We start from the raw sequence: 12,171 nt of genomic DNA on the forward strand, positions 1-12,171 counted from the left end.
CACTTTTATAGAACAGAGGATCCGCCAAGCGAATATTGTTAGGTAAGTTCAATTCTTCTAGATTCAGATCCACATTGGGTACATTATCAGAGACCGCTTGAGTAATTAGACAAGTTACGTCAACAGTATATGAATTAAATCTAGATTTAATTGTAATTGTGCAGCAATCAGAGGCACTTGATGTTATATTATTGAGCATAGTTACTTGTCTTTTTGAATTGTTGCTTTTAATATTTAGTTTCCTTTTCAGGTCTTCAGTTATGAAACCTCTTTGGCTACCACAGTCAATCATAGCTCGTGCAAGGTGAGTATTACCATGATCATCAGTGACTTCAACGATCGCGGTGCCCAGAAGAACCTCGCTATCGTCAATGGATGTTGAAAGTGACGTTACCGAAGTGCCAGCAGTAGCTGAGTTATGATTATTTGGCCCTTCACTACTAGGACCAGGTTTGTCGCAGCTGATGTTCTTGTTTTCATGGTAAGACTCATTTTTATTATTTTGATTATTATTTTTTCTACATAATAAACTATTATGCTTCTGATTACAGGCCCTGCAGGAACTAAGACGACAGGCCTGTGTTACATGGCCGGGGCGAAGGCAGTTGAGGCACAACTTTCGCTTGGTGATCTCAACTTCCCTCACCTCGGGTGACATATCTGCAAACATTTTACATTCAAACAATCTATGATTCTGATTACACATGACACATGATCTGTTGTTTGACGCTGATGAAAAGAAGGACTTAACCTGACTATGCTCTTTGTTGTAATTATTATACTTTCCATATCTTGTTTGATTAAATTTATCATTTTTATTTTGATTATTATTTGTCTGAGCGCTCTTGGCGCTGCCTCCTTGCACAGTCTCCAATACGTCGGCACGATTTCTTAGAAACTGATAAAAGTCTTCAAGACGTGGAGACTCCGCAAGGGTGGCTTTGTACTCTTCCCACTTAATGCTAGTCACGCTGTCTAATTTTTGAACAACTACGTATATTATAAGAGTATCCCACATCTCTGTGCGCTCCCCAAGCGTATTCAAGGCTCTCAAATTTTTTGAAACGTGGTCTACAATAAATCTTAGTGACTTATGAGATTCTTTGTTAAGAGAGTCAAGTGTGAAAAATGATTTGAGATGATTATTTATCAGCACGTTCTTGTTATTGTATCTATTACAAAGTAGGTCCCACGCTACTTGATAATTATCGGCCGTAAACTCAATCGATTTTATTGTGACTGCAGCACCGCCCTCTAGGGAGGATCTGAGATAATGAAACTTGCTAATATTGGGAATAGTCTCGTTTCCATTGATCAGCGAGTCGAACGTATCCCGAAATTCGAGCCATTTTGTATAATTCCCATCAAATGTGGGCAATTTTATCGTCGGGAGACGTAGCTGGCCAGAGTGACCAGCGCAATGATGATTAGAACTACTTCCAGTTGAAAGCCTCCTGCTGGGGCTTTCGACTCGCTTCTCATGGCTGGAGACCATTTCCTCAGCGCTGGAAATGACCGAGTAAAACTGATTTTCTATTTCAAATCTTTCTTGCAAACGTTTATCTAAATTAGCTTCACTGTCTTTAGATTCTATCCTCGTCTGAACAGATTCAAATTCTTGAAAGAGTTCGTTGACCTTTGTTAGTCTTAAATTAATATCGCTTATATTCTTAGTGGTCAACTCTTCCTTACTAATTTGTTCATACGGAGTAAGAAATTCCTTAAATTTAGTAATCCGCGATTTAATAGTACCGCGTTTTCGAACTAACATTTTCAGTTTCACTTCGTCCATTTCCCCGCTATCCTTGCTATCAGTGTCCGACATTTTATTTATATTCACTGAATCAATGCACACAAATAAATAAATGAAGAGAAGGGTTAAAATGTGCAAGCAAACCAAATTCCAGCGAGGCGAAGCAAGTAGATAAGCGAGTGCGCTGTTGCGCGGACACGTGGCGCTGTAGCCGGCGCGCTGACCGCCGAGCGCTTAGCAACAAGCCCGCGGCAACGAAGTAGCTGAGCGCCGCTCCACAACCACCTGGAATGTTCGGTGCGTGGGCTAAAGCGATGTGCTATGATTGTTGCGGATGCAATAACAGGGAAAGCAAAATACGCAAATAAATTGTAAGTTTGGTGCAGAATGGGTTAATAAGAAAAAACAGAAATAGTTTATCTATGATGAGTATAAACGAATATTTAGCGATGAAATGCACCGTTGAAATAAACACAAAAATGCGTAAATGAAAACAATCGCTTAAGTAAAACTAAGTTTGGACCATCAAAGGGTTAAGTGGGACTATTTATTGTAATTTTAAGTATTTATCCTTAATCGTAACCTTTTTTATGCTCGGCGCACAAATGTAACACGAAATATATGTCGTAAACAAGTTACGAATACTGTACCCTTTGTTCGGGTTGATAATTGCCACGTTGCAATATTAATTACAACTGACTAAATACCTAAACGAATCTATGCCTAAACTGCGCCCTAAATGTCTGACGGAGGCAATAAAGATTCAATACTTATTTCTACAACTGTACGTATTCACGTAGGTAGATACTTATTGCTAATTACTTAGCGAATCTATGCTATATTTTATGTTTGCAATCCCGGTTAGGTAGATTTCTCTGTACCTACCGGCGACTGAACTAAATTCACTTGAACTGTAAGTTAACTATTTGTTTTACTTACGATTTGATAGTGCAAATTTGGATCACACTAACACTAATTATACCTATCCACAAACTCACGACACTATTCACAACAAATCGAAAAGGGGTGCAAGGGAATCAAAACGGAGGTTTATACGGAACGGGCTACTTCCTTTGCGAATGGTCTTCCAGAGCGATGGCTGTCCGAGAGACTTCGAGAAATATCCGCTGCGTGACCTTTGGACCCGTGATGTTGGCCTCGCCCGACGAGTGTGTGATAGTGCAGGCACTGGGATGGCTTCTTTATTCTTTCTTGTGGACTTCACTGGCCATTGCTTGCTGGCTGTGTCCTGTTGCTGGTCGCCAACTTGTGCAGGATTGGGGCTGATGGCAGCAAACAAAACAACCCTGTACACAGTAAATGAAGTATATTAATAAAAAATGTAAAAATAGAGGCGCTTGATGCGCGGACGCGACATGGTGTCATGCCGGTCGTTCGTGGAGTGTGAGTGGGGAGACAGCGGCCGCGCCGCTCCGGCGCCGGTGCCCGCCGCCCGCGCCCCGCAGCCCGGAATCGTCCTCCGGTCTTGTCGTCACGCAGTGGAGGCGTGAACAGGGAGTATTACTGCAATGTTTTGCCGCCAGAGTGCAGCACTAGTGACTTAAGTATACCATAGAGTAACTTATACATACTGTACCTTTGTTTTCACAGACAATCAAATATGACATTGATACATCAAGGCGGTTTGCTTACAAAGGGTCTACCGGGAAACGCGAAATCGAAACTCAGCTATCTGCCTCTTTATCGCTCGAATATGCAAGAGTGATAGAGAGGTTAGATAACAAAATGTCGATTCTCTCGTTTGCGGTAGACCCTTAGATTGTTTACTTGTTGTTGATGTGGCGCCCCCTACGCAGACTTTCGCGTAATATTCCCTATTGTTTGTTTACAGTGACGTCAGTGACAAGTTGACTACAATACGATTCCTTCATTGCGCTATCGCGAGGGGCCATCCCGGTGCTTCGGCAGCGGAACTAGGGGTTACTATGTATGTTCTTGCATTTGTCATTGGTGTAGCAGCATATCCAATTCAGAATCAGTCAGAGTACTTTAGATAAACTACCACTCGAATTGATGAAGGGATCCAATGATCCACGGAGATACGAAGAGTTGATATTGTTCAAACTGCTGGCCAATCGGGACATTCAGTTATGAATGAACGAATGAATGAAATCTTTATTTCAGGCAACTAGTGGCCCATACATAAATACCTTAAAACTAGCATACATATTTAAAAATATAACTAAACACTAAACACTAAAAATCACATTATGATTGCGATGCATTACGCAACCCCGGAGTTCCCTCGATTCCTCATGGATCCCATCATCAGAACCGGGTTTTGACAAAAACGGGACCAATCTGTATGCATATACATACAATAAAAAAAAAAATTTCAAAATCGGTCCAGTAATGACGGAGATATGGAGTAACAAACATAAAAAAAAATAAAAAAATAAAAAAAATAAAAAAAAACACAACCGAATTGATAACCACCTCCTTTTAGATTTGGAAGTCGGTTAAAAAGAGAGGCAGAGGAAGGCCGACTGGCCTAGACGTGCATTTTTGGACCAAGGCAAAGAGAAAATCAATGTAGTGACGTATCAGGAGCTCAAAACAGTGGCAGAGAGAAGAACGGAATGGCGATTATTCCACCGACAAGAGCCAGGCTCTTAAAATTGTGACGAAGGATTTTTAAATATTTAATGAATTGAGAAATATGTCTATTGTTGAACGATTGAATCCTCCGACTCATATTTGGCAATTATGAATTGTAATCCTCTTTTTTTCTCCGCTGAAAATACGACTGTCTCAAAAATTGGTACAAAAATATAATTATTGGGTAGCAAATGAACCAATCAATTGTAATTTTACTATCTGGGATATAAAATAAGTACATACCTACTCAAGATCTAGAGACAAAAAAATCCATTACAAATGTCCGGATCTCTCAAAATGGTATCGTTTTGCAAGACCAGTTATTAATGGCCGGCCGTGGAACCGCCGAAACTTGACACCCTTCGGCCAAAACTCCTCCTTGGTGAAGGTCGCTAGATTTTCAGTCGGAACGGTCACCACAAACGAATTAAAATTCGCATTGTGCCGAGATTCCAACTTCGCGACCCTCAGGATGAATCCGGTTTTTGCTTTCACATACTTTACGAACACACTTTACATAGTTGTGATTTGGTTAGGTTTAGACGTGTTAGACGGATGAGTCAGGCTTATATGATTACGCACCTTAAATCCTTCTCAGCGGTCGGAGTCTGATCTAAAGCCATCCTGTACAATTTGAGTGCTTTAGGATGTTCGCCCATTTTGAAATAGATGTTACCCATGTTCACCTGCAAATATAATTATATTTGCGTTTGAGAGCAAAAAACCGCACAGGACTCGCCCACCGAGGGGCTTTTTGGTATTTGTTGTTATAGCGGCAACAGAAATACATCATCTGTGAAAATTTCAACTAGCTATCACGGTTCATGAGATACAGCCTGGTGACAGAGAGACAGAAGGACAGCGGAGTCTTAGTAATAGGGCCCCGTTTTTACCCTTTGGGTACGGAACCGTAAAAATGGAAAAATTCGCTCTCGGACGAGACTCGAACTGGCAACTCCGGAATAAAAACCCGCCGCTCTACCAACTGAGCTGCTGACACTCCACTATATCCTTATGGCCCTTATGGGGTATGGTATGGGTTTAGACTTCTTGTGCCCAATCCCGTACGTAGATATACAAATAGTAAAACAACAACAACCTTGAGACGATTTGCGTGTGGGAACAGTTTGTTCCGCGTTAGCAGCTGGTAGGTGTTCAGTGCCTCGGTGTACATTTCGTTGACAGCATACTGCCCGGCGAGATTGCATAATACCTAGAAAGATATGGATTCATCATTTTATATTTTTATACGATATATTTGACGGCGACTGTCTATTAGGTAATTTAAAAAACAAGAAAGACTTTTGACTAGAAGTATAGTTGTGCACACTAATTATCGCGACCTAATATATGTACTTATGCTAGTTTTCCAGAACTGACCTTGTAACTAGAATATGAAATTTTGCCCACGCCCCCTTATATTTAGCGTTTTACATAGGTAGTGAATAAAAGAAATCATTGACTGTAGCAATAGCGAAGGCCTCCGTTTTAACTCGGGCATATTGTTTTCGTATGTCCGGATGTTCTCCCCTACAAGTCGCAATTCTTAACCGATTCTCGTGAAATTTTGTGACTAGATTCTATGATTAAGTAAATAGTTTTTTTCTACTCCCGTACTTTTATTTGTCATTTAAAGGGTCGTGCACACACCTTTAAACCCCTATCTTATAGAAAAGTCTATAGTCTATTCCCCAAAAAAGTATTCTTGCATACACGCAGTACCTTTTTGCAGAGATGCGATTTATTTGAAATACTTCTATTTAAAATGCAAATACAAAATGCAAAATACCTATTTTGTATTTTGCATTTAAATGCCTTTTAGTAAAAAACATTTTGTATTTTATTTAAAATACTTTTCGAGATGTATTTTGCATTTTTAATATTCATTTCAAAATGCAAAATACTTTGCGATTAAGTTTAGCCAACATTACCAGTCAAACAAAATGAAATTAACGAATGACGTTTGTATTGCCGAATTTGACCGATAGAGGCGCCTGCTAGCCATGCGCGCCCTTTTTAGGGTTCCGTACCCAAAGGGTAAAAATGGGACCCTATTACTAAGACTCCGCTGTCCGTCCGTCCGTCCGTCCGTCCGTCTGTCACCAGGCTGTATCTCACGAACCGTGATAGCAGTTGAAATTTTCACAGATGATGTATTTCTGTTGCCGCTATAACAACAAATACTAAAAACAGAATAAAATAAAGATTTAAGTGGGGCTCCCATACAACAACAAACGTGATTTTTGACCGAAGTTAAGCAACGTCGGGCGGGGACAGTACTTGGATGGGTGACCGTTTTTTTGCTTGTTTTGCTCTATTTTTTGTTGATGGTGCGGAACCCTCCGTGCGCGAGTTCGACTCGCACTTGGCCGGTTTTTTTTCTTCTTTGGTCAGAGTGCGCGCCTGCGCCTTATACCCGTTTAGACTCGCGGCTCGGCTCGCGGCGCGTCTCGTGGCTCGCCTCGACACACTCGGCTTCGGCTTGTCAATTGGTTATAAACCTTATGCCGTGCCGTTAGTGTTTAAATTATATTAGCTCGACGAGCTTGCGAGCCACGAGACGAGTCGCGAGCCCACCGCTTACACTCGCGTCTCGTGGCGCGGCTCGCGGCTCGTCTCGTGGCTCGCGCGAGAGTCTAAACCGGTTATTATGACCAAAATGTCATGCATAAGGTGCCATGTTATTAGACGTTTTTGTTCGGCTCGGCATTGTGTCTCTATTTCTCATGATAAATACCTAAAATAAATAAAAATATCCGAGATTTGGTCAAAAGGTATTTTATTTAGAAAAAGTATTTTGAAAATACCTATTTTGCATTTAGCATTTGAAATACAAAACGCAAAACTATTTGGTATTTTGCATTTGAAAAAGTAAATCTGAAAAGTATTTTGCATTTTGTATTTAAATGCTTTTTTAAAACCATTTTGTACATCTCTGCCTTTTTGGCACTTTTACGATACTTCGTGTCATCACCACTTAAAAAATATTGTATGAAATACATTGTTGCCAACATAATTTTAATTGTCATCTCTGACAGATGAGTGGACCATAGACATGTTTTTTTATTTCATTCATTCTTTTTCCGCCCGTACCCTCCATTCATTGGTTGAAAAATATTTGTTAAATTTACAATTTTATTTCAAAGTAAGTGCTTGGTCGTAGAAAAAATATTGTATGCAACGCAACGTTGTTTAACTGAGTCAAAAAATACTCGTGGCGTCTTTATTAACAATTTTCGGCTTCGCCTCAAATTGTTACTCACGCCACTCGCCTTTTTTGACCTCTCTTAAACAACGGTTGCATAAAATACTATTTCCTACCTTACTGTAGGTACGGAAACGTAAAAAGTGTCAACTGACCGCGAAGGTGAGGTCCAAGTTGTGCGAGTCGCCGAGGTTAGCTTGCTCCTGCATGCGTATCAGCTGGCGCTCCAACGTAGACGCTTCCTGTGCTTTGACCAGCGCCTGGAAATTAGACAGCACCTTGCTTAGGTACATTGTATCTAGAATACTAAAATACTACGGTTAATATACTGCCGTTAACTTAAGGTTGGAAATTAAGCTTGTTGAATTTTAAGGGATGCAGTTACCAGTGCTAAAGCATACCAAAGGTTAAGTGCACTTAGGGTGGAATCACATCTGTCAGCATCGAGCCGCATTTTGTATATGAGAAATCGCTCGTTAGTATGAAGATGCGTACGCATCGGAAAGCTGAAAGCATGCGTACGCATCTTCATACTAACGAGCGATTTCTCATATATAAAGTGCGGCTCGATGCTGACAGATGTGATTCCACCCTTAGAAGGTAAGTAAATGGGGCCTAAGAGATATGTACTAAATGGGTCACCTGAGCCAGGTCGAGCTCGGTCTTGGTGGTATCGTCGTCCGGGTCGGGCTGCGCGCTGAGCATGCACGACTCCTCCACTAGCGTCATGATGCGAGCCTCCATCTGCTTCACCTTATCCTCTATTCTGAAATACACAACATACTCCACGTTTTGGAATCTAATCTATTGTTATTCATCGTATTTCAATATTTTGTATGTTTCGTCTGATAACGGTCGGAGTAGATATTAGCTTTCCTCGTTCTCTTGCACTAAGTGTTACCCCTGGATTAGACTCTCGCGCGAGCCACGAGACGAGCCGCGAGCCGCGCCACGAGACGCGAGTCCACCGTTTACACTCGCGTTCGGCTTGTCATTCGGTTATAAACCTTATGCCGTGCCGTTAGTGTTTAAATTATATTAGCTCGACGAGCTTGCGAGCCACGAGACGAGCCGCGAGCCCACCGCTTACACTCTCGTCTCGTGGCTCGGCTCGCGGCTCGTCTCGTGGCTCGCGCGAGAGTCTAAATCGACTATAACAAGCAAAGATTTAGACCGGAAGTTCTCAACCTTTGTGCGATAGAATTTTCCCTTGGAGGAAAAAATAATAAGTATATTGTTCGCTACGATCCCATCCCGGTCAACGGTAATATATGGGTTTTGTACTAGTTGTGACGTTTACACAATAAAAGTGCAATGCGAACTACCTGCAAGTCGACACTCCGTTGTCAACCGTCATGGCGGGCGGACAGATTGCAAAGCACACGACTGACAGAGTTTTATTTACCTCCTTGTAATACAGCAGAGTCTATAGACGTCACACTAGTTAAGTATAGCCCTTGCTACACGGTCGCCGACAAGCCTACTAACCGTCTGACCTTGGTCAGTTTTGGTCAAATTTTTTGTTGGAAACAACAAGGCCACGCGGTCTGGGGCCTTGTCGGCGACCGTGTAGCAAGGGCTTATGCCACAACCATTTCGTGTCACTCACGTGTCCTCCTTGCGTTCCTCGCGGCTGGGCAGGTCGCGCGCGGCGGAGGTGTAGCCGGCGGCGCGCACGGCGGTGACGGGCCGCGCCGCCGCGGTGCCGGCGCGCGAGCTGCCGCCGCGCACGCTCACCGTGCCCAGGCGGAACATCTGCCAATGTGGCAACACACACATCAAACCGCCGTTCAAGATGCTGTATTTTAATAAGCTTTTATTTACTTTCACCTGTCCAGGCGGTCTAGCATGAGTTGCGTGCTCCCGCGCGACTCCATACATCTTGCGCGACTTCATGTAGGGAGTCCCGCGCGAGAACGCAACTCATGTTAGACCGCCTGGTGTGTAATCAAATCTTACAGCAAAAATATTGCCTACTCACCGTATCCTATAGACTTGAAATGTATCAAATGTACCTACTTAAACTTAAGTGATACTAATAATATAATCTCAGCTGATCTGACAATGAAGTCCGCAGCAATGATATATAACCATAGATAGGTTATACCCATACATAAGGAGCACAAAAAATACTTCCATATTCATTTCTATACCTACGATTCCTACGAAGAAATGCGTTATTTTTGATTAATTTTCGCATTCCATTCATCTTTGTCATACTCGTTGTTAAACACAAGCTTGTCTCTTTCTCTTTCGGTAATGCTTTGGTTTCCTCCGATAGCGGTGCCGTCATATAGCGGCCGTCTCCATACAAATACTACGACATCCATATTTAGCCGTATTATTTAGTATGGAGACGGCCGCTATATGACGGCACCGCTATCCTAGGAAAACCGATCTTAAGGGGGAGCTCGTTAGCACGTGCACATTTCTCGCTTGCTCAGGTGCGGCCAAAGGCAACTTGCACACAAGTCACAAGGTAAGCGCTTCAATTCTGGAACGCCTATAACATATCTTTAGTTATAATAAATCATTGGTCCGCAGATGCTCAAATCAGTGTGCGCAGAGTCAATTTGTCCGTGTCTACGAGCGCTACGTACCCCAGTTCCCAGCCTGCTGGGCATCTTCCTGGCCAGTCCCGCCGTCCGCAGCGACTCCTGGAAAGCGGCGTCATCCCGCAGCGCGCGCGTGTCGAGCGCCGGGGCCACGTCGTTGAAGCCCGCGTACAGCTCGTCCTCGTCCACCACCATCGCCGTGCGCGGCGCCGCGTCCGTGCCCACGCGCGACGCGCTGTAGTACCGCGAACTCAGCATAGCTGATATTATTTGCTTTACAAATAGAATTACCGCGGTGTAGAGCTTATTCGAGCACAAATAACTCAAATAATTTTAGGTGTCTGTCATGTCTGTTGTGACGCCGTTGCTATGGCAACGATTGTAACAGTGAACGTTTTGTTAGGTATCTCCTGGTATCTCGCTCAAAATAAGATAAGTCAATATCCAAGTCACATCTAATATATATCTAATCTAATGGAAATCGTTCGTTCATCCAAATCGTCACAGTGATTCGGCGCGGATTTTGGCGCGGATCATCAAGGCCCCAACGTTGTCGGTTCTCAGTACAAAATTTAATACTCAAGCCGTAGCCATTTTGGTGGTGCGCAAGCTGTAATGCTAAAATTTGCGGTAATGCTGTTACGCAAAACAAAAAACATACAGTTAACCCTTAAATGCATAATGATGTAGAACTCCATCGTATATTTTTTAGGCCAGTGGCTCAATATGCATATATTACTTTATTATTACTGTTTTTTTTCTTTATTTTCCCACAATCTATACGACATTACCCATCTATTTCAATTTATTAGGAAATTATACAAAAAATCATGCATTTAAGGGTTAAGGCGTATCTTCACGGTATTTGCGGTCGGTATTTTTCAGCATTATTAGCACTTGTACAGTATTATTCTTAAAACTGACACGGTTTGAAAGGTAGAGTAGAGGTACATGGAGGCATTTTGAAATATTAAAAAAATTACAAGCGAGCTAGCAAATAATCTTTAGTTTAAATAACAACAACTATCTTACGGTCATTTTTTTATTACATGATCACTTTACATTCGTTACAGTCAAGATCCTTCCTTAACGTCGTCATACCAATGAAACAATATAGTAATTAGTTAAAACATAATTAAAACAAATGACTGAGAAAGGGCCATCACAATATAATCACCGGTTGCCAGTATTCATAAACAACAGAGTTATGGAAGACCCGGAAACAGCGTGGACCATCTAGATACACTACATTAAAACTATCTCCTGCAACTTCATTATAAAATACATGCAAATGAGTGATAAGATGGCAAATTACAACGTAACCTAATCCTGACTCGACTTCCTTTCAAAACATCAGGTACAAAAATAACTGCATTTAATTTAAACATTATAGTTTTTTTCGTCCAAAGTAATAACAACATCTTAGTAGTTACATATTATGTATATACTGATTTCTCAATAGCCCGGAGACCATAATTTCCTTTGCGTCGATTCATCAAGAGTAGTTACGGCTTAAAAGCTACTGTCCACAGTGCCTCCCAGCAACTATTTGTACTCCTTGTTATGTATAATAATATAATCTTTCAAAAGGCAGATTGAGGACACCGAGAACTACACAAGTATGTGAAGACGTATATCGCTCCACAGCCGCTAATTTCGTAGTACATCGGATTACAACACGTTTAGTGACACTAAAGACTAGTTAGAAATGCAAATATTCATATTTTTGTACACATTTCGCTTACCATTAAGATAACACCAGATAAAAATAATAGAAAACTCTCGTCTCTATTAACAGGGATATTACTTAGATGTTAACAACTCATAGTTAGGATGGCTCCATATAATTTTATGTACATATCGTTAACAAGTCGCCGGCGGCGACGGAATCGTCTCGTGTCGCCAGCGTGGCGGCGACGGTCTCTTATTATATTCAAATCCTTGTTTCAGGGAGTACGTTGAATCAGAGGCAGAAGTCAGATAAGCGAAGGGTGCCTGACTAAAGTTACAGTTCGTGACAAAAATATCTACATTCAATT

At 41.8% G+C, this 12,171-nt stretch overlaps 1 protein-coding gene across 1 annotated transcript in view; it reads right to left on the reverse strand.

Annotated features, from left to right (window-relative positions):
- Positions 1-10,428, reverse strand: part of LOC134662458 (intraflagellar transport protein 88 homolog) — a 29,562-nt gene extending 19,134 nt beyond the window's left edge. Inside the window, exons 1-6 of the mRNA XM_063518686.1 lie at positions 10,178-10,428; positions 9,187-9,332; positions 8,220-8,343; positions 7,733-7,837; positions 5,472-5,585; positions 4,955-5,058 (exon numbers count right to left, since the gene is read on the reverse strand). Of these exons, the coding sequence (XP_063374756.1) occupies positions 4,955-5,058; positions 5,472-5,585; positions 7,733-7,837; positions 8,220-8,343; positions 9,187-9,332; positions 10,178-10,390 (806 nt within the window). The 5' untranslated portion in view covers positions 10,391-10,428. The remainder of the gene's footprint in view (positions 1-4,954; positions 5,059-5,471; positions 5,586-7,732; positions 7,838-8,219; positions 8,344-9,186; positions 9,333-10,177) is intronic.
- Positions 10,429-12,171: the final 1,743 nt, after the last annotated feature.

This window comes from Cydia amplana, chromosome 3, assembly GCF_948474715.1.
Source record: "Cydia amplana chromosome 3, ilCydAmpl1.1, whole genome shotgun sequence".
In the NCBI taxonomy this organism is placed as follows: Eukaryota; Metazoa; Arthropoda; class Insecta; order Lepidoptera; family Tortricidae; genus Cydia; species Cydia amplana.